This window comes from Jaculus jaculus, chromosome 1, assembly GCF_020740685.1.
Source record: "Jaculus jaculus isolate mJacJac1 chromosome 1, mJacJac1.mat.Y.cur, whole genome shotgun sequence".
Taxonomy (NCBI): Eukaryota; Metazoa; Chordata; class Mammalia; order Rodentia; family Dipodidae; genus Jaculus; species Jaculus jaculus.
The window spans coordinates 133901760-133921921 of record NC_059102.1 but is presented as its reverse complement, the minus strand read 5'-3'; the positions used below and the strand labels follow the sequence as shown (position 1 = coordinate 133921921).

The following is a 20162-nucleotide window of genomic DNA, read 5'->3' as shown; positions in this document are numbered from 1 at the left end:
TAACTAGTGTTTTCAGAAAGCTGCAAGCTCTCCACTGAGATGAAGCAAAATGAGACTTGAAGGATAATGTGGGGCCAGATGAGGAAGAGCCTGCTGTCTTTTCCTGTAAGTGTTGGAAAGGGAAAAGTTTCTCACCACTGGAATCACATAGTTCTCAAAAGGTAACTCTGATGGAGTAAATATGAGGCTCCTTTTTTTTTTTCTGAGGCTCCTCTTTCTACAGGATGTGAGCTGTCAGTTTCAGGTACACTGCAAATACAAATACAAAAGCACAGCCGAAGAATACTAATCTGTAAGGTGACTAGGCGAAGGACTCCCTATTCCACATGTTGTACGCTCAATTCTCAGCTAGAAGGCATTTTGAGGATCCCTAGATCAAAGGAGTTATCAAATACATTTCAGAAAAGAATATGAATACATTCGCATGTGAACATCCAATTTCAGTGAAGCTTGCCTCAGAAAAGATGAGTTTCCTGCCTGGTGACTGTTGAGAAGAGCACTTTTCTGTTATTAAATCTTGGCTCCCAAACTTGAGATCCTCTGCAGTCATTAAGTAACAGTTTTGCTGTATTGCTTCCAAATCTTTTTCATTGAATTTCTAAGAAAATGAAACAAATCAGAGTTTTCATAAAGAAAAAAAATTAAGAAATTTTCTTAACTCTTTAAGGGAAATTTTTTTTAATTTTGTCACAAAATCCTTATTTCTCCCAAAATAATTCCCATCATCCCAAATATTAGGCAATTACAAAGCAGTAATGAAAATCCATTTGCATGCTATTATAATTTGGAGAATGGCAAGCAGCATAAGGGTAGTCAAGGATGGTGACAGTCACCAAGAACCTTCCTTACTTATAGAGCTCTGATTGTCTTGATGACACATCAGGCAGTTCCCCTCCTGGACACCTCGGAAGCCTGAATCCAATAAAACAGGGCTGGAGATGCCTTCTCTTGTCTCTGACCAAGTTCAAGCACAGAAAGCTATTCTCTGCCACTTAAAGCCTGGTGATTCCTGAACTAGGGTTCTACTCACTCTCTGGGAAATGAAGGGCAGGAGTCAAGTTACTCCAAACCCCTAGCATATAATTTACCATGCAATGGTAATGAATGTAATGAATTTACATTCCTTTAGAAGAAATTCAACAAACATGATGAATGATGTATTATTACAGCCATGCAAATACTGTTCACCCTTACAGGATTCATGACTAGACTCATGTTCTGTTTTTTCCATTCCTAGAATTACTGTTTTATCCTATTTGCTTCCTTGTTCATAAAATTAAATTATGTACTAAATGTAAATTTTCTTCAAACTCTGAAAGAACTTGAACCCTCTACTGAGTGAAATCAAACACATCAGTGATTGATCAGTTCCACCGAGGCTTCTTAAGAGACTGCAGCTGACCACAGCCCCTAAAAGCCCAAAGCCAGCTACACTGAGCATCTCAGCTCTCTCTCTGGACTGCCCCTCAGTATTTTCCAGAGGAAATCCCCACTCTCTAGATCCCAGATCTCTCTTTTGACTTAATCCTTTATTTATATGGACTCATTCTCCAAGAGCTTCCTACAGAGGGCATTAACCAGTAGATAACACATCTGAAAACACTCTGCTTTCACACTGGCTAACAAGTGGGCTGAGGCCAGACGCTGGGTTGGAAATCACTTTTCCTCAAAGTCTAAAAGCAGTACTCCTGTGTCTTCTGATGTCCAGTGTTGCTGCTGCTGCAGAGAATTTTGACATCATTCCATGTCCGGTTCTTTGTACATGGCCTCTGTTTTCCTGTCTGGAAGCCTTTCAGATCCTTTCCTTATCACTGAAATTTCATAATGACTCTACTTGGCATATGGGCCTTCCTTTGTTCCTTGTGATGCAGGAACAGCTGTCCTTCCATTCTGGGAAAGGGATTCCTATGATTTAGAAATCCTCTCTCCCTCTACTCCACCTGTTTTACATTCCTGGAACTCTGTTACACATATTGTAGACTTTTTTATTATTATTCATTTATGTGAGAGAAAGAGGCAAATACAGACAGAGACAGAGAGAAACAAAATGGGCACACCAGGGCCTCTAGCCATTGCAAAAAAAACTCCAGATGCATACGCCACCTTGTACATCTGGCTTATATGGGTACTGGGGAATCGAACTGGGTCTTCTGGCTTTGTAGGCAAGCACCTTAAGTGCTAAGCCATCTCTCTTGCCCCTATGCCTCTAGTTTTATCTCTTCTCTACCTTTTTCCTTTTTTTTTTTTTTGTATAAATCTATTTTCTGAAAAACTCCACTTGATCTTCCAACTATTCTAACTCTTCTGCTAAGTATTTTAGATCAGACATCATACTCTGAATTTTCAATAGGATATCTCTTTTGTTTATCAAATACTGGTCTTCTTAGGATGTTACAGTATTGAATTTTTTATTTTAAAACACTGTATAACTTTACGTTGTTTGTATTCCTTCGATACATTTAGTTTTATTGTTTTGTTTCATTTTGTTTACTGACAAGGCCTTACTCTGAAGCTGAAGCTGCTTGCCTCAATCTCAAGATCCTCCTGCCTCAGCCTCCCAAGTGCTAGGATTATACAGGCAAGCCACCACACCTAGCTTTTAGAGGCCTTGCCTTTCCTCTTAAACACCTGTCTTCTCTTTGATGACCTGACATCAGTTAAAAGTGCTCAGAAATTCTACTAGCATGAAAGTACTCTTCAACAGGAGCCTTACTGTGTGTCAGCCTTCATGTGAGATGCTCACATGAAGACCCTCAACCAAGAGCATCTTTCATTCTTTTCTCCTCTGAGAGGAATGACGCTAATGGGGTGTGCAGCACACTTTCACTCAAGTGACCCACTTCTGCTTTCAGCTGTTCAGACACCCAATACCACAAATTCTCTGGTTCAAGGTCCCCGGATATCATCTGTTGGTGAGAAGGTCACCTATACCTGCCTGAAATAGCAACTAAATCTCCCATTTTCATAGATTCCAGGCACAGCCTATTCCTGCTTGGTCCTTTCTGGGGTTGTAGACTATGTCCACTGGCTTCTTGTTGGTTGTCTATTATTGTGTACCATGGTGGCTGGCAAAAAATGGAATCCTATGTGGTTACCACTTGTCTATATACTAATCATCCAAAATACTGTTGTTTGCCAACAGCTGCTGCTGTACCTGTTCCTGTTCTTCTAGTTGGACAATGTACACTTTCACTCTCTTGCACCGTGACTCCTATTTTAACAAGCTTTCCATGGAAAATGGAATTAAACACCTACATTTAACCCACCATAGTTTTTTCAGTTAGATGACAAAAACTCAGTACATGACCAAACAAAAAGATACTCCAAGACTAAAAAGAACAGAGAAGGCTAGAAGAAAATGAAATGGCATGGTCCAAGTGCATGCAGTGGGTGACCTCAGTCAATGAGCTGGGCCTGAGAGCAAAACAGAGCTCTGCCACCTGTCATTTGACCAAGGTAAGTGCTTCCCTGCTCTGAGCTCTCCACTTCTTTTGTCTCCTATCAGCGCTCCAAATGGCATGAACAACGTGTAAAATGCTCTAAAACATAACAAGGAAGGCTGTAACTAAAACGCTCCTTAAGGGCTAGAGAGATGGCTTAGCAGTTAAGGTGTTTGCCTGCAAAGCCAAAGGACCCAGGTACGATTCCCCACAACCCATATTAGCCAGATGCACAATGGGGTACATGTGTCTGGAGTTTGTTTTCAGACTGGAGGCCCTGGCGTGCCTATCATTCCTTCCTTCCTCCTTCCCTCCCTCCCTCCCTTCCTCCCTCCCTCCCTCCTTCTCTCTCTCCCTCTTTCTCTGTCAAATAAATAAATAGATAAAAATAAAATTATTTTTTTAAAAACACTCCTTAAATATGATGTGCACACCTATAACCCCAGCATTCAGGAGGCAGAGGCAAGAGGATTTTAAATTTGGGGCAAGACTGGGCTATATATAGCAAATGTGTGGCCAGCCTGAGAGACAAGAGACCATATTGCAAAATACATAAACCAATCAATCAATCTACCTATCTATCTATTTATTTATTTTGGGTATTTTTGTTTTGTTTTGTTTTCTAGATAGGGTCTCACTCTAGCCAAAGCTGACCTGGAATTCACTATGTAGTCCTAGGCTGGCTTCAAAGTCACAGTGATCCTCCTACCTCTGTGCCCCAAAATGCTAGGATTAAAGGTGTATACCACTACGCCTGGTATCAATAGAGTGATTTAAGTACAAAAAAATAAGTAAGTTATTATACCTGTAGCATCAAGTCCTTTTGATTGGCACTTTCCATTAGACGTGTGATCACTTGCTCTTGAGTATGAAATTTTTTACTGCTTTCATTCAAAAGACTCTTGTAATGATTCTCCATTGCTTTCTCTCTTTCATTCACTTCATTACGTAATTTTTCAACTTCATTTTTAAGGTCCTACCACAAGAAACAGGGAAAAATTGATTTGACAAAACTTTCAAGGTGACATTTGCCTGCATGGCTTTCAAACTTGTCATGATGAAAAGGACAAGCTAATAGTTGCATTAACAAATACATACTTGGTTCTCATTTAGAATCTCTGAAAACAACTTTCAGAGTATCTGAAATTTAGAAAGCCTTTATGTAGTATTATTTACAATAATGAAAATCCAGAAAGAAACTAAATATCCAAAGAGAAATGATAGAAAAAGTCATAAGACAGTATAAAAAATACACAATTAAGGATAAAAGTAAATGGCACCTCAAACTGTATATATAGTATAACATAATAATTTTCTCTAAGTTTTTACAGAAATGTTTTAACATTCTGAGGGAACCCATCAAAATAATAACATGCACAAGTAGGAAGATTGTGCATGCTTCTCCATTTATTTTCCTCTGAGTTTCTACAGCATGTTATCTACACTGCTTTCAGAAATAAACTACCAATGCCATTTACAAAGAACAGAAATACTCTCAGTATAGTTTAAGAACTAGGGAAAATAACAGTATCAGAAAGATCGTGACTACCTGGAAATAGGTAATATTTATAATATTAAAGATTTACTTCTAAAAGCAAAAGGTAGTAAACAACCCCAATGTCCACCAACAGAGGGACAAGCTATGGTGCATTCTCACCATGGAAAACTCATAAAACTCATGGAAAAGGAATGAAGTCTCTTTACAGACATTGTGTACCATAGTAATTTGCAAAATATATTAAGTGCAGGTGATGAGAAAGGGGTGAACTCAAGTGAAGTATGGATAGCATACTGCCATTCATTTAGCCATAAACTAAAATAAATGATTGCCAATATGAAGAAAGAACAAGATAGAAGAGAAAGAAATAAAAGGTAAAACTCATTTTACATATGTGGTGTTGGAACTACTTGAATTTTTCCATAATCATTATTTTTAAAGTCGGAAAGCAGAGCAAGCAAGCAAGCAAATGAGTCAAACATTGTGTGAGCAAATAAAGAGGAATTGTTTCAATAACTTGAAAGCAGAGGAATTTGTACATCCCTAGTGAGGTATTTCTCTAAAGACAAAAGGAATAACAACAACAAAAAAAAAATTTGTAGCTTTTTAACTCTTTAGGGCCAGAGCAGATAAGTGTGCTTCCTGCACAACGTGAGGGCCTGAGACTGCCCGAGCAAATCCCCAGATCCCACATAAGAGTAGGGTGTGATCATGTGCTCCTGTAACCCCAGTCTCACAAAGGAACAGAGACTCAAGAATTGTTACAGCCCTGCAAGCTCCAGAAACTATAAAGACTCCGGCTCAAAACAAAGACCACCCGGAGGAGTGAGGGAACAAGACTCGTGACATTCTGCTCTGGCTACTGTAAACTAACTCCCCCACCATAAGCAAACCCCTCCTGCCACAGGTGAGCATATAGGGTACCACATCACAGAACATCACACAACACAATACCACACACATACACCTATGAATTGATAATGGTCCTTTAGAGGGGAAAAATGCTTTTGGTCAATTTGACAGGCAGAATTGCTGCTCCCCAAAGATGTTCTCATTATTAACCTCTAAATGACAAAAGGGAACAAAGGTAATCGATGAAATTAAGATTGCTAATCAGCTTGCCTTAAAGTAAACAAGGTAGCCCGGGATGTCCAGGGAGACCTAATAAAACTATAAGAATCCTTCAAGATGGAAGAGGGAGGCGGAGACAGGCTCCAGCAACCAGTAGCAGCAGTGAACATGAGGAGGGGCTGCACCTATAGGAGCCAGACAGTCTGCTGAAGAAAACAGCCCTGCCTCCACCTGGACAGAGTGAACCCTGTTTCATTTCAGATTTCTGACTCCCAGAAAGGTAAGACTTTTAAATTTGCTTTCTTAAAGCTGATAGCCGAGTTGGTAGTAATCTGTTATAGCAGCAATAGAAATCTAATAGCCTTGGGAGGATTCTTAAAAAACCTGGCTTTTTTTTTTTTTGCTTTTTGACTTTCCTTAGGAACTCACCTGGGGATAAATAACTAGACAATAGGTAAAAAGCATCTCATTACAGAAAGTATTCAGCTACACAGTCAGGACTATCTTGCTAACAATCATCAATGGCAACAACACAAAATCAGGAATCTATCAACTAGTTGAAAGAAATAAAAATATCTTTAAAATTAAATGCTAACTTTTTTTTCTTGAGCAAAAAAAAGAAGACTCTTGTGAACTTTTAACACTAGACCACAAATCTATCATGGGTTCTAAAGTGTAAACAGAAATTCCAGTTTGGGGAAGAAAGAAGGGTTTGATTTGTTTTGTTGTTTAAATTACACTTATAAAGTTATCCCTCAATATTCATAAGGAATTGGTTTCTGGGCCTCTAGAAGATATCAAAAGCAGACACTCCTGTCCCCTATATAAAAAGGTACATATGCGCATAGAATGCGCATGTCATCCATATACTTCAGTTAGCTCTGATTTATATGTACTACTTAATTCACTGCAAGTGCATGTAAGTAGTTGCTATGCCCTGTTGGTGAGTAAAGCAGCCTGTACATGTTCAGTAAGTAAATTTCAAATAGTTTAGATCCAAAACGGTTAGATCTGTGGATACAAACCACACTATAATACTAAGCAACAATTACAGAATTCTAAAATTAAAGAAATCTGACATGCCCACAATACAGTCATGCCAACCATTAATTCAACCATTCTTGAATTGTGAATGCTTCTTCCAGTCACTATCCATCTGCAGTGACAGTTTTTATATCATTTTAACTTTGGTTTGGATTGGTTTTTCCATTTTTACTTATTCTATTATACCATGACCTAAAAAGAACACACAGCAATTAAAGAATAAGAACATAAAAAGAACAATTAAGAAGAAAAAGGAAGATGCTAAGGGGATGACACAGTCAGTAAAGTGTTTTTCACATAAGCATAAGACCTGAGTTTAGATGCCCAGTGCCCACATAAAAGAGCAAGGCATGGGCTGGGAAGATGGTTCACTGTATACAAGTGTAAGAATTTAAATTCAGATCCCCAGACCATACATTAAGAAATAAAATTTTGGGGACTGGAGAGATGGCTTAGCAGTTAGGCGCTTGCCTGTGAAGCCTAAGGACCCTGGATTGAGGCTCGATTCTCCAGGACCCAAATTAGCCAGATGCACAAGGGGGCGCACATGTCTGGAGCTCTTTTGCAGTGGCTGAAGGCCCTGGTGCGTCTATTCCCTCTCTCTCTCTCTATCTGCCTCTTTCTCTCTCTGTCTGTCACTCTCAAGTAAATAAATAAAAATTTAAAAACAAAAAGAAATTATTTTTTTTTTAATGCTCAAGAATGCCTACACATGCCTGTAATCCCAGTGCTGGGAAGGCCAAGACAGGTGGATCTCTGGAGCTTGCTGACTAGCTAGTTAGCTGAATCAGTGAACTCCAGGTAAAAAATAAGGTGGAAAGCACTTGAACACAACATTCAACATCAACTTCTGGCATCCACATACACACACACACACACACACACACACACACACACACACACACATATTGTGCAAAAAAAAATATATAGAAAAGGATGGGTGTGTTGATTCATGCCTCTAATCCCAGGACTAGAAGACTGAGGCAGAAGAATCACCACAAGTTTGAGGCCAAATGAGTTACTGTATAAATTCAAGGCCAGCCTGGCTACAAAGTTAGACCTTGTCTCCAAAGAAAAAGGAAAAGTTTAGGAATAGTCATGAAGAGTTTTTAATTGTACAGATGAGACAAGCCCGCAGAACAGCTGGAGCTGAGCTCTCTCCCTGGCTCTGCTATCCCCTCAGCTCACTGGTGAAAGAACCACACAAGGCCAGGGCTACTCTCAGGGTGAGCCACAGCAACTTCTTTTTGCAGTGGTAGAAGCTAAGCAGGGACTCATAACGGGTCAGAATTCAAGAATCAATGAATACGGAGTGCTCACCTACAGCCAGACACTGATATCAGACCTTCCAAGGCTCAGGAAACAGTAAGGAGAGGGGGCAGAAAGATAGTTAAGAGCCAAAGTATAGGGAATACTGTCTTCTAGACAAGATATGGCCTCTGCACTCATTAACTGACAGCAACTGTGATCACCTGCCCAAGACTGGGCCCATCACATTCTATAGTGAACGGAAAAGGGGCTCAAGAGGCCGCAGTCCTCCATAAGGAACTATTGACAGCTAAGGTTGTTTGGGAAGGGGAAGAGTGGTGGTTTGAATAGAATAGATGGCCCCCAATATATTCAGTTGCTTGTTTGTAGTTTGCATCTGCAGCCACCTCAGGCTGGAGGCAGTATCACTGGTGGATCTTAAGGTGTGGTGGTGGGTTTCAGATTTCAATCTAAAGATAAAAGTGTGCCTAGCTGGAGTTCCTGAAGTGTGCTGTGGCTTTTGACCTTTAGGCTTGTGCTTCTCTCTCTCCTCTTGGACCTGTGAAGGCAGGCCAGCTTCTTCTGCATTACAGAACTGCCCCTGGATCTGTAAGCTTCAATAAATCCTTCCCTCCATAACTGTGCCTGGTCTGAAAGTTCATCTCAGTGAACCTGAAGCTGTCTGCTACAGGAAGTCACATTCTTCAGTGGTTTAGCCACTGTTGAACTTATCCATATTCCAGTAAATAACCCCATACACATGCTCATGCAAGCAATCCTAAATTTAATGAGTTCCTCCTCAAAAAAAAAAAAGAAAAAGAAAAAAAAATAGGAAGGGCATGAAAGTAGGATAAGAGCAGATAATGCAGGTGAGTGGGATCAAAATACATTTCTTGTATTATGAAACTGTCAACACACTTTTTTAAAGAGTCCAGAGAGGAATGGTGTTACACGCCTTTAATCCCAGCACTTGGGAGGCATAGGTAGGAGGATTCCCATGAGTTTGAGGCCACCCTGAGACTACATAATAAATTCCAGGTCAGCCTGGGTGGGCTAGAGCGAAACCCTACCTCAAAGAACGAAAAATTTTAAATTAAAAAAAAAAAAAAAAAGAATTCAGCACTCAGGAGAGGAAGGGAGAAGGGCAGCTGCAAGTTCAAGACCATCCTGGTCTACATAGTGAATTCCTGGCCAACCAAGGCTATGAGAGATCCTATCAAATATAGAAAATAAAAAATCCATATAATTTCATTTAGCAATTTTAATGAATACAGGATAATTCGCAGAATTATTTCATCACTGCTTCTAACCACTGATGCCTACATATCACAAAGAATGATAGCTCAGTGCTATTATAGTTTGTTGGGTTTTATTATTCTAGGTACCTTTTTAGCTGTAGATTTTATTTCCCAGCTAAATCTCCAAGAGAGGAATTTCTAGGTCAAAGGATATGCTTGTTTTGAAGATGCTTTCAAAAAAAAATTCTTCCAAAAAGGAAGTAGCTAAATGCTACTACCACAGTGCAAGGTTTTTATTTCATCACATTGTCACTGGTAATATTGTCTAAAGTGTTGGCTAATGTAATTAGTATGAAATGGTTCTTAACAAGGGTTCTAATTTGCATTATCTTGACTGCCAACCATGGTATATATTTGACTGTTGCTTTCCTTTGCTCAAATTGTCTTTGCTGACCAAAACTTTCAGTAACAGGTGGAACAAAAAGTCGATCCTTCAAGAATCACCTAAGGTACACATAAACAAAGTATAGATTCAATTCCCCCAAGGCAGAACACCTAGGAGGGTCAAGTCCATCTACTAAGGACATTAAAGAAGAGGTACAAGGACTCACTTTTTCAGCAGACAGACTTCGCTGCATTTTCCCACAGGATTGTTTTGCAGCATGTTACTAATCTGAATGAGTATACACACCAGTGTCAGAGGAGTGGCTTGGGCTAAGACATGGGCAGCAGAATTAGGAAGACCTGGGCACTCCCACACCCAGGGACTACTGAGAACACTGGCTACTACAGCAAGCACTTAGCATGTCCCAGGTACTTTCACAGTTAACTAACTCAATCTTCAAAAGGCAGGATGGGCTGCAAGGACCTCCCCCAGCTCAACCCTGGCCACCCACTGCCCTCTCCTCTCTTTGTTCACCCCTAGTTCTGCTCCGGCAACCGGCTATCTTGCTGTGGCTCTTACACAGCAGGTAGGCACCCGCTCATATTCTCCCACACTTGCTCTCTACATGAAATTCAGAGCTACCTCTCACCTCACTCCAGTCTTTTCTCATCCCCCTTTCCTCACCCCCTTCTCCACATTCTATAGTCTTCCTTCACTACCTGTCTCTACAGCATTGCCTCATATAATAAGTATGTCATTTATGTGCCTCTTTTGTTTTGTGCATATTTTAAGCCCCACTGTAGCAGACAGCTTCAGGTTAACTGAGATGAACTTCCAGACCAGGCAGTTATGGAGGAAGTTATATTTATTGAAGCTTACAGATCCAGAGGAAGTTCCATAAATGGCAGAAGAAGCTGGCCTGCCTTCACAGGACCAAGCAGAGAGAGAGAAAAGCATGAGCCAAAAGCCAAAAGCCACACAGCACACTTCAGGAACTCTAGCTAGGCACACTTTGCATATCTTTAGATTGAAATCTGAAACCCACCACAACACCCTAAGATCCACCCAATGACACTGCCTCTAGCCAGGTGGCTGTAGATGCAAACTGCAAACAAATAAACAACATGGGTAGAATTCAGGGCCTCACACACGCTAGTACAGTGTTCTACTTGAGCTACAATCCAGACCCTCCTCCCATTTTATGAATGAGCAAAGAGGCTGAGCTGAGACTAACTGACTTATGACCACAGTGACTAAGGAACAGCCCTTGCCTAAACCCAGCTCTGTGATGCCAAAGCCTCTCAAGTCGCACCCACACCACATGGGTCTGGATCTTTCTGCATCACTCACCAATGCAAAGGTCTCAACCCACTTACCTAAGGCTACTCAACACTCATTTTTAGAAACATCACAGAAAATTGTTGTGACAAACATCTATTTATAAGATCTTATGTTAAGATAGCACTGTGTATACCTCTTTAAAGTCAATAAAGTCCCTGTACTTTTATTTTAGTTGTGAGTATTAAGATTTCATTTTAATCAGCAAATAATTATTATATTTTAGGTAAAATGTGATATGCTGATATATGCATATACTGTGGAATGATTCTTTTAAGCTAATTAACACATCTATCACTTCAAGTATCTTTTGTAGTGACTACAACTTGTTCTTTTAGCAATTTTTAAATCAAAATGCATTATATTCAACATGACATACAACAGATCTAGAAAACTTATTCTTCCTATTTAATTAAAACTTTGTACCCTTTGGTGAACATCTCTCCACCCTCCTTCATTGACTCCCCCATATGCAAATAAGCATCTACTCTCTACTTGCAGAGGTCCTTCTCCTTTAGATTCCAGGTTCATCTATATCATTTTAAATAACTTTTCTTTTATAAAGAAATCATATTTCACTTTCTATACCTACATACACATTTCCATTTTGCATACTTAGGTTATTTCCATTTTTTGGCTATTGAGAATGGCAGCACTGTAATGAACAAAACAATCAAAGTGAAGATATATCATGCTATCATACTTCAGTCCTTTGGACATATACTGATAATTAGTACCTATGATTGTGCTTCTATTTTCAACTCTTGAGGAATTGCCACACTGTTCTCCAAAATTATTACACTGATTTATTTCCCCACTTGTGTCTGTTATCTTTCCTCTTTTTAATTGATGTACATATTTTATTGATGTATATAATAACCTTTATATATGGGTTATTACCATACCCCTTCTAACAGCTGTGAGGTGTTATCTCATTGTGATTATAATTTGCATGTCCATAACTAGTAACATCTTTTCATAAAGAGAATGGCTACTTACAAGTCTTTCATATGCAAAAAGTCTAATCAGGTCCTTAGCTCTTTTTATTTTTTTTCAATTTCTGGGTGTGTGTCATGAGGTGTGGTGTGTGGGGGGGGGGTTACATGCATGTGAATGTGCCCTATGGCACCCCATACATTCACCCACATTGACCTGAGTGGAATGTTGGCTGTCCTATCACCTTTCCTCTCAGTCTTCTTTTGAGTGAGAGGCATTTTACTAATTCCACAGCTTGTGGGCTCCCATGATTCTCTGGTCTCTGCTCTTCTACAGGACTGGGGTTACAGATTCTTGTGGGGAACTGGAGATTTGAACTGTGGCAGTCTCAGGCCCCCTCAGGCCTTCTTATGCTTGAGAAGGAAAACACATTTAACCACACTTACGTGGTTAAGATTACTTAACCAGAGTAATTTATCCAGCCCCAGGTCCTGCATGCATTTTTTTAATCTTTCTGTTTTCTCCCTGTTGAGTTGTTTGAATTGGTGTGTCTGGATATATGAGATATATGGCTTACAAATATTCTCTGGACTACATATTGTCCTTCTACTCACTAGATGGTCTCCTTTCCTTTGCAGGAGCTTTTGGGGGGTTTTGCTTTTAGAATCACAAGCAAAAAGTCACTGGCCAGACAATCTCATGGACCTTTCCTGCTGTTTTCTGCATGGAGATTTGCAGTTTCAGGACTTACATTTGAGTCTTCAAACTACTGTAAGTTGATTTTTTATATGGCATGAGATGAAGATCCCATCTCACTCTCCAGCTGTCCCATGTCCATTCACTGACAAGCCCATCCATCAGCATGCCAGCCCCATCTTTTGACAGGAAGATCTTAGTCTATTTGAAATCAGGTAGTACCTTTCCTTTTAACTTTAAGATGTTCGTGTTTCATGCTATTGAAAGAACATCCACTATTCATGTGCACAGTAATTTCAGGTCCATCGATGGCCTTCCCCAGACACTGTTCTTTCTCACATACCAAATTCAGGTTCCAGTAGTGTCCAGCACTCATTGAAACTATTCTCCTTTCTCTTTTGATTTAAAAATTTTAATTCTGCAGCCTACGTTAAGACTGTCTCATGTGTTCTAAGTGATAAAGGATACTAATATTGTGCCACGTTTCTCCCACAAATCCCAAACCTAACAAAGTTGAAAACATGCAGATTATCTGTTCAGAATTCTATACAGGATATATATTTTTGTCACTGCCCAAAATCTAAGGGATTTAACTTAAGGTCTAACAGCCCTTGGTATTCCATGCAATTCTGTTTATATGTAACATGCATTGTGGGTAGGGGGTTCACATCATCATCAAGATGTTGAAGATAGTCAAGAAACTCAGGAGGATAAACCACGCCAGTATGGGCCAATGCATTTTTATATGAAATATCTTGAAATCTGATGACCGCCTACATGGTACATATATTAGTCTTGTTTTGACAGCAAGAAAAGCAATACTTATAGAGATTGAGAGATTTGGGCAAAAGTTTACATAATTTCTAATACTGAAATTCAAAACTAAGTCATTATAACCCCTAATTCTGTGTGTTTGCCAACCAATTGCATACACACAACAAAAGTATGCCACAAGCTTTCATTGGCCAACAATTTCAATATTACAAGCCAATTTTATAATTTCTCAAAAACTTGGACTGATGGAATACTCATCCTGAGACTGAGGTCACCCACCAAATTGGCAAAGGAAGAACAAGATCTTGCACTTCTATGACTAGCGATCTCAGAAGGTTGGAAATGAAGAAATGGGAGACAGTATGTGATAAGGTGGCCTTGATAATGAGTGGCTGCCATGGCAACACAAAGATAGCCAATAGGCTCATGTTCCAGCAACCAACCAGTGAAGTTACAATGTTTTGGGGAGGCATGAAAATAGCATGTCTTGCTGAAGCAAAACAACCAGAACTAAAAGCTGGTATATTGGGTGGTTTCTCCAAATCCCTTCAATATTTCAGGCCTGTGAAGACAGAGAGACTTTGCCTTGAATCCTGGTCCTACTAATAAATAGCTGTGTGACCACAGATAGAAAACTTAAAATGATGGGTCTAAGGAGATGGCCCAGAAGTTAAAGACCTTTGGCCCACAAGCCTGCTGACTGGAGTTAAAATTCACATTATCTACATACAGCCAGATGTAAAGTAATCCCAATGCATCTATGGCAATGGGAGGCAAGAGACCAGAGAACCCAGAAACAAGTAGGCCAACTAGTCTGACATTCCCAATGGCAAAGAGGAACACGAGAGATCCTGTCTCATACAGATGGAATGAGAGAACCACCATCCAAGGTTGTCCTCTAACCTCCACTTGTACACAGCAGCACATTCACATAGAAGACATACTAATTTGCAAAAGAAAAGCATTATGAGTAGTTGCTTTTGAGAAAAACAGATGATAATGTTGCTTGTAGGGCTCTTGAGGACTAAATGAAAAGATGCAAGATGGAGGCCAGGCACAAAGGCTGACACCACTCCCAGGTTTCCTTTGGCAGCCCACAGGAGCACCATGCACTCAACCACAGCTCCTGTGAACTAGACCACAGGGTGTGCCTTCCCCTCCCATATACACTTACATTCAACAGCCTTTTTGCATCCTTACAAAGCACATTCTTACAGAGCAAATGGGAAATGGAAACTTAGCACTTAGAGTTTTTGTGGCCAAAACTGCCCAAATCCTATCCTGTCACCCACTCCTGCCACCCATAGTTCTGAAAGGAACTGTACATAAGAAACAGCAGACTAAGAGGTACAGTTCTGTGACAATCACATATCCAAAGCAGAACTTTCTGATGAAACTTGAAGTTTGGCATCTCTGCTATTATTGCTGTTTAGGAAGGGGAAAAAGTGTATAGCTTAATGAAGCCATGTAGTACTCCATGCTAAAGATCAGCCAAAGGCAGAGAAAACTAATGAAATGGAGTCAGTCTATAACAGCCTGGCAGAGTAAAGCAGGAAAACAAATCTGCAGCTTGGATTCTTGCCTTAAAAGGTACCATACATACATAATCTTCACTCAATTAACAGGATGGCCCAGCAAATATCCAAGGTTCTAATGGGATTTGCAACCTCCCATCAGGGAAGGCTTAGAAAGAAGGAAGAGCAGGAGCTGTAATATTAGGGAGGAACCCAGTCCTTCCTGTCACTGTAGCTCTGCCCCATCCCCTCCTTTAGAACTCAGCTCTCACCTGGGTGACTAGAGCAACTTCCTAACTACCTACCTCCTTGACCCTGGGTCCTCCCCACCAAACTACATGTAGACCTTTAAGTGCAGAATGAAGCTCTCATGGTAAACAGGGCATTCCAGGCACCAACCAGTGGATTTCAGCTTAACTTTTAGTTTTCTCTTTCACACCCAACCACTTTATTCACACACTTACCAGGCTTTCTGCCTGTTTCCACCCAGGTCCTTCCATGTTGAAACTATGTCATAAAATTCTCCCAAACTGTAATGGAGACAGAATGCTACCTCAGAAGATACAACCAAGAAGATTATTTCTTCCACAATGACCCCCTGATTACTTTGGCCATTAATAATCACCTTTTTGAAATGCCAACTTCAACAGCTAGAGAGATGGCTTAGCAATTAAGGTGTTTATCTTAAAAGCCAAAGGATCCAGGTTCAATTTCCCAGGACCCACAAGGCCATATGCACAAGTGGCACATGCATCTGGAGTTCATTTGCAGTAGCTGGAGGCCCTGATATGCCCATTCATTCTTTTTCTCTCTGACTCTCTTTTTCTCTCTCTCTGTCTATTTCTCTCTCTCTCTCTCTCTCTCTCTCTCACTCACTTTTTCTCTCAAATAAATAAAGAAAAATAAAAAGTATTTTTAAAAAATTCCAACTATAAGAAGCTCAGAAAACTAAACCAAAGATTCTGGTAAAAGGTTGTAGAATCCAGATTTAAAATAATGTTAATGGGGGCTGGCTAGATGGCTTAGCAGTTAAGCGCTTGCCTGTGAAGCCTAAGGACCTCGGTTCAAGGCTCAATTCCCCAGGACCCATGCAAGCCAGATGCACAAGGTGGTGTATGCATCTGGAGTTTGTTTGCAGTGGCTGGAGGCCCTGGCGTGTCCATTCTCTCTCTATCTGCCTCTTTTTCTCTCTGTCTGCCACTCTCAAATAAATAAACAAAAATTTTTAAAAATAATATAATTAAAGTATATTAAATTCTGGGGCTGGGAAAATAGTTTACCAGTTAAAGTTGCTTGCTTAAAACAAAGCCTGCAGACCTGGCTTAGATTCCGCAGGACCCATGTAAAACCAGACGCATAAAGTGACACATGTGTCTGGAGTTCATCTATAGTAGCAAAGGGCCCGATTGTACCCACACATACATCTCTCTCTCTCTTCCTGTATCAAATAAAAATTTTAAAGTATATTAAATTTTATTTGCCTATTAAATAAACAGTCCAATCTTCCTAAAGCCCATAACTCATGTAATAAATTCCAAAACTTTGGAAGGAATAAAAGAGATCCTGATAATTCAAAGGAATGATTTTAACTGCTCATGGTGACACACACCTTTAATCCCAGCATTCTGGAGGCTGAGATAGGAGGATCACTGAGTTCAAAGCCATGAGACAGGCCAGCCTGGGCTACAGTGAGACCCCACCTCAAAAAAAAAAGTTTTTTTTAAAAAAACCAAGAGCATAAAGATTAACAGTTAAATGACATTAGGAAGACAATGCAGGATGTGAATGAAAGTTCATGAGAAAATCTGAAAACCAATCAAAAATTTTGAAATAAAGAGCTCAATAATCAGATTTCTAAAAAATTTAGTACAAAGTCTTAACTGAATCAAAAAGGATAAAGAATATTGAAGCTTAAAGATGGAGTTTTTAAGAAATCATGGGCAGATAAGAATGAGAAAGCATACAAGATGTTGGGGGTACCATTAATAATAGATCAGATGTATGTATCACCAGCATTACCAATGAGGAAGAAATCAAGCTTTAGGGAATAGAAAAACTAGTCAATGAGATAAAAGAAAACTTCTCATCAGGCATAGTGGTACACACCTTTAATCCCAGAACTAAAAAGGAGGCAGAGGTAGGAGGCTCACTGTGAGTTTGAGGCCAGCCTGGAACTAGAGAGCATTCCAGGTCAGCCTGGGCTACAGTGAAACTCTACCTCAAAACAACTTTATTAAAAAGAAAAGAAAGAAAAAGAAAATTTCTCTAAGTGAGTTCAAGGGGCTGCCCTTGCCAACTAAATAAAAGGGAGACAATCCAGGATGACTCCTGATGCTAATCTTTGCCCTCCACACTTCAGTACATACACACATGTAAGTTCCCACACACATAAGAACAGGCATACACACATTCATAGTATACATACACACAAAAACAAGGTGATAATACTGATGAGGATGTGCAAAAAAGGTAACTCTTACACAATGCTGATGAGCATGGTGAAATGCACAACCCCTGTGATTAGAGCTTCCTCCATCCAAAACAGAATTAAAAAACATCTAAAAACAAAATCAACATGTGATCAGCTTTCTCACTCCTGGGTATATATCCAGAGAAAATGAAGTCAACACATAAAAGGCATAGCTGCCATCCATGGCAATTACAGCACTGTTCACAACAAAGATACAACACAGCTCAAGTACCATGAGCACAGGACTGGATAAGGAACATATGGTGTGTACATACTAGGGCACTGTGTCACCACAGAGAAGAATGAAGCCCTGTCACCTGTAGCAAATAAAAACCGAAGGACATGACACTATGAAAATAAGCCACACACCACAAAGGATCTCTGTTCTCTGTCATCTGTGAAACTTGGAGGAAAAAGAAACAGAAGTGATTGAAAACAGAAGTGTTATTCCTCAGGGAAAGGAAAGGTATTAGAGGTCTGGGGAGGGCAAATGGGCATATAAGTTCAATGGACACATCAATATGTGATATACATATGGATATATCACAGTGGATTCCATTACTCTATACAATTAGTATGCAAAACAAATCAATATTAATGAAGCCCAATCTATTAGTGTTCCTGGCGTTTGTTTAGGTTTTTAGAAAAAGGGTTTAAAAGGCTGAAGAGATGGCTTAGAAGTTAAAGGCACTTGCTTGCAAGCCAATTAGACCAGGTTTGACTCCACAGTACCCACGGAAAGCCACATGCACAAAGAGGAGAATGCTTCTGGAATTCAATTGCAGTGGTAAAACACCCCCGAAGGCCACAATTACTAATCTCGCCTCCCTCTCTTGCTCTCTCTCTCTCATCATAAAAAATATTTTAAAAAAGAAAAAGAGTTTCATGTAGCTTACACTGACCAACCATCATGTACCTGAAGATAATCTTGAAATCCTGGTCCTCCTCCCTGTACTTCCCAGCATGAGGACTACAGGCGTGCACACCCAGCTTCGCTCCTCCTCTTCTACTTCCTAGTACAAGGACTACAGGCGTGCACACCCAGCTTCTGTCCTCCTCCTCAACTTCCTAGTACAAGGACTACAGGCGTGCACACCCAGCTTCTGTCTTCCTACCTCTACTTCCTAGTGCCAGGACGACAGGCGTACACACCCAGCTTCTGTCCTCCTCCTCTACTTCCTAGTGCCAGGACTACAGGTGTGCACACCCAGCTTCTGTCCTCCTCCCTCTACTTCCTAGTGCCAGGACGACAGGCGTACACACCCAGCTTCTTTCCTCCTCCCTCTACTTACTAGTGCCAGGACTACAGGTGTGCACACCCAGCTTCTGTCCTCCTCCTCTACTTCCTAGTGTCAGGACTACAGGCGTGCACACCCAGCTTCTGTCCTCCTCCTCTACTTCCGAGTGCCAGGACTACAGGCGTGCACACTCAGCTTCTATCCTCCTCTACTTCCTAGTGTCAGGACTACAGGTGTGCACACCCAGCTTCTGTCCTCCTCCTCTACTTCCTAGTGCCAGGACTACAGGCGTGCACACCCAGCTTCTGTCCTCCTCCTCTACTTCCTAGTGCCAGGACTACAGGCGTGCACACCAAGCTTCTGTCCTCCTCCCTCTACTTCCTAGTGCCAGGACTACAGGCGTGCACACCCAGCTTCTGTCCTCCTCCTCTACTTCCTAGTGCCAGGACTACAGGCGTGCACACCCAGCTTCTGTCCTCCTCCTCTACTTCCTAGTGCCAGGACTACAGGTGTGCACACCCAGCTTCTGTCCTCCTCCTCTACTTCCTAGTGCCAGGACTACAGGTGTGCACACCCAGCTCCTGTCCTCCTCCCTCTACTTCCTAGTGCCAGGACTACAGGCGTGCACACCCAGCTTCTGTCCTCCTCCTCTACTTCCTAGTGCCAGGACTACAGGCGTGCACACCAAGCTTCTGTCCTCCTCCTCTACTTCCTAGTGCCAGGACTACAGGCGTGCACACCCAGCTTCTGTCCTCCTCCTCTACTTCCTAGTGCCAGGACTACAGGCATGCACACCCAGCTTCTGTCCTCCTCCTCTACTTCCTAGTGCCAGGACTACAGGCGTGCACACCCAGCTTCTGTCCTCCTCCTCTACTTCCTAGTGACAGGACTACAGGCGTGCACACTCAGCTTCTATCCTCCTCTACTTCCTAGTGCCAGGACTACAGGCATGCACACCCAGCTTCTGTCCTCCTCCTCTACTTCCTAGTGCCAGGACTACAGACGTGCACACCCAGCTTCTGTCCTCCTCTCTCTACCTCCTAGTGCCAGGACTACAGGCATGCACACCAGCTTCTGTCCTACTCCTCTACTTCCTAGTGCCAGAACTACAGGCATGCACACCCAGCTTCTGTCCTCCTCCTCTACTTCCTAGTGCCAGGACTACAGGCGTGCACACCCAGCTTCTGTCCTCCTCGCTCTACCTCCTAGTGCCAGGACTACAGGCGTGCACACCCAGCTTCTGTCCTCCTCCTCTACTTCCTAGTGCCAGGA

General features: G+C 41.2%; 1 protein-coding gene across 4 annotated transcripts in view; it reads right to left on the bottom strand.

Moving 5' to 3' along the window:
- The window catches only part of Cdk5rap2 (CDK5 regulatory subunit associated protein 2), a 234187-nt gene that overhangs the window by 106920 nt on the left and 107105 nt on the right, over nucleotides 1–20162 (bottom strand). For all 4 annotated transcript variants that reach the window (XM_045150597.1, XM_045150610.1, XM_045150615.1 and 1 more), the window contains exons 13-14: nucleotides 4246–4416; nucleotides 455–598 (exon numbers count right to left, since the gene is read on the bottom strand). In XM_045150597.1, the coding sequence (XP_045006532.1) occupies nucleotides 455–598; nucleotides 4246–4416 (315 nt within the window). The remainder of the gene's footprint in view (nucleotides 1–454; nucleotides 599–4245; nucleotides 4417–20162) is intronic.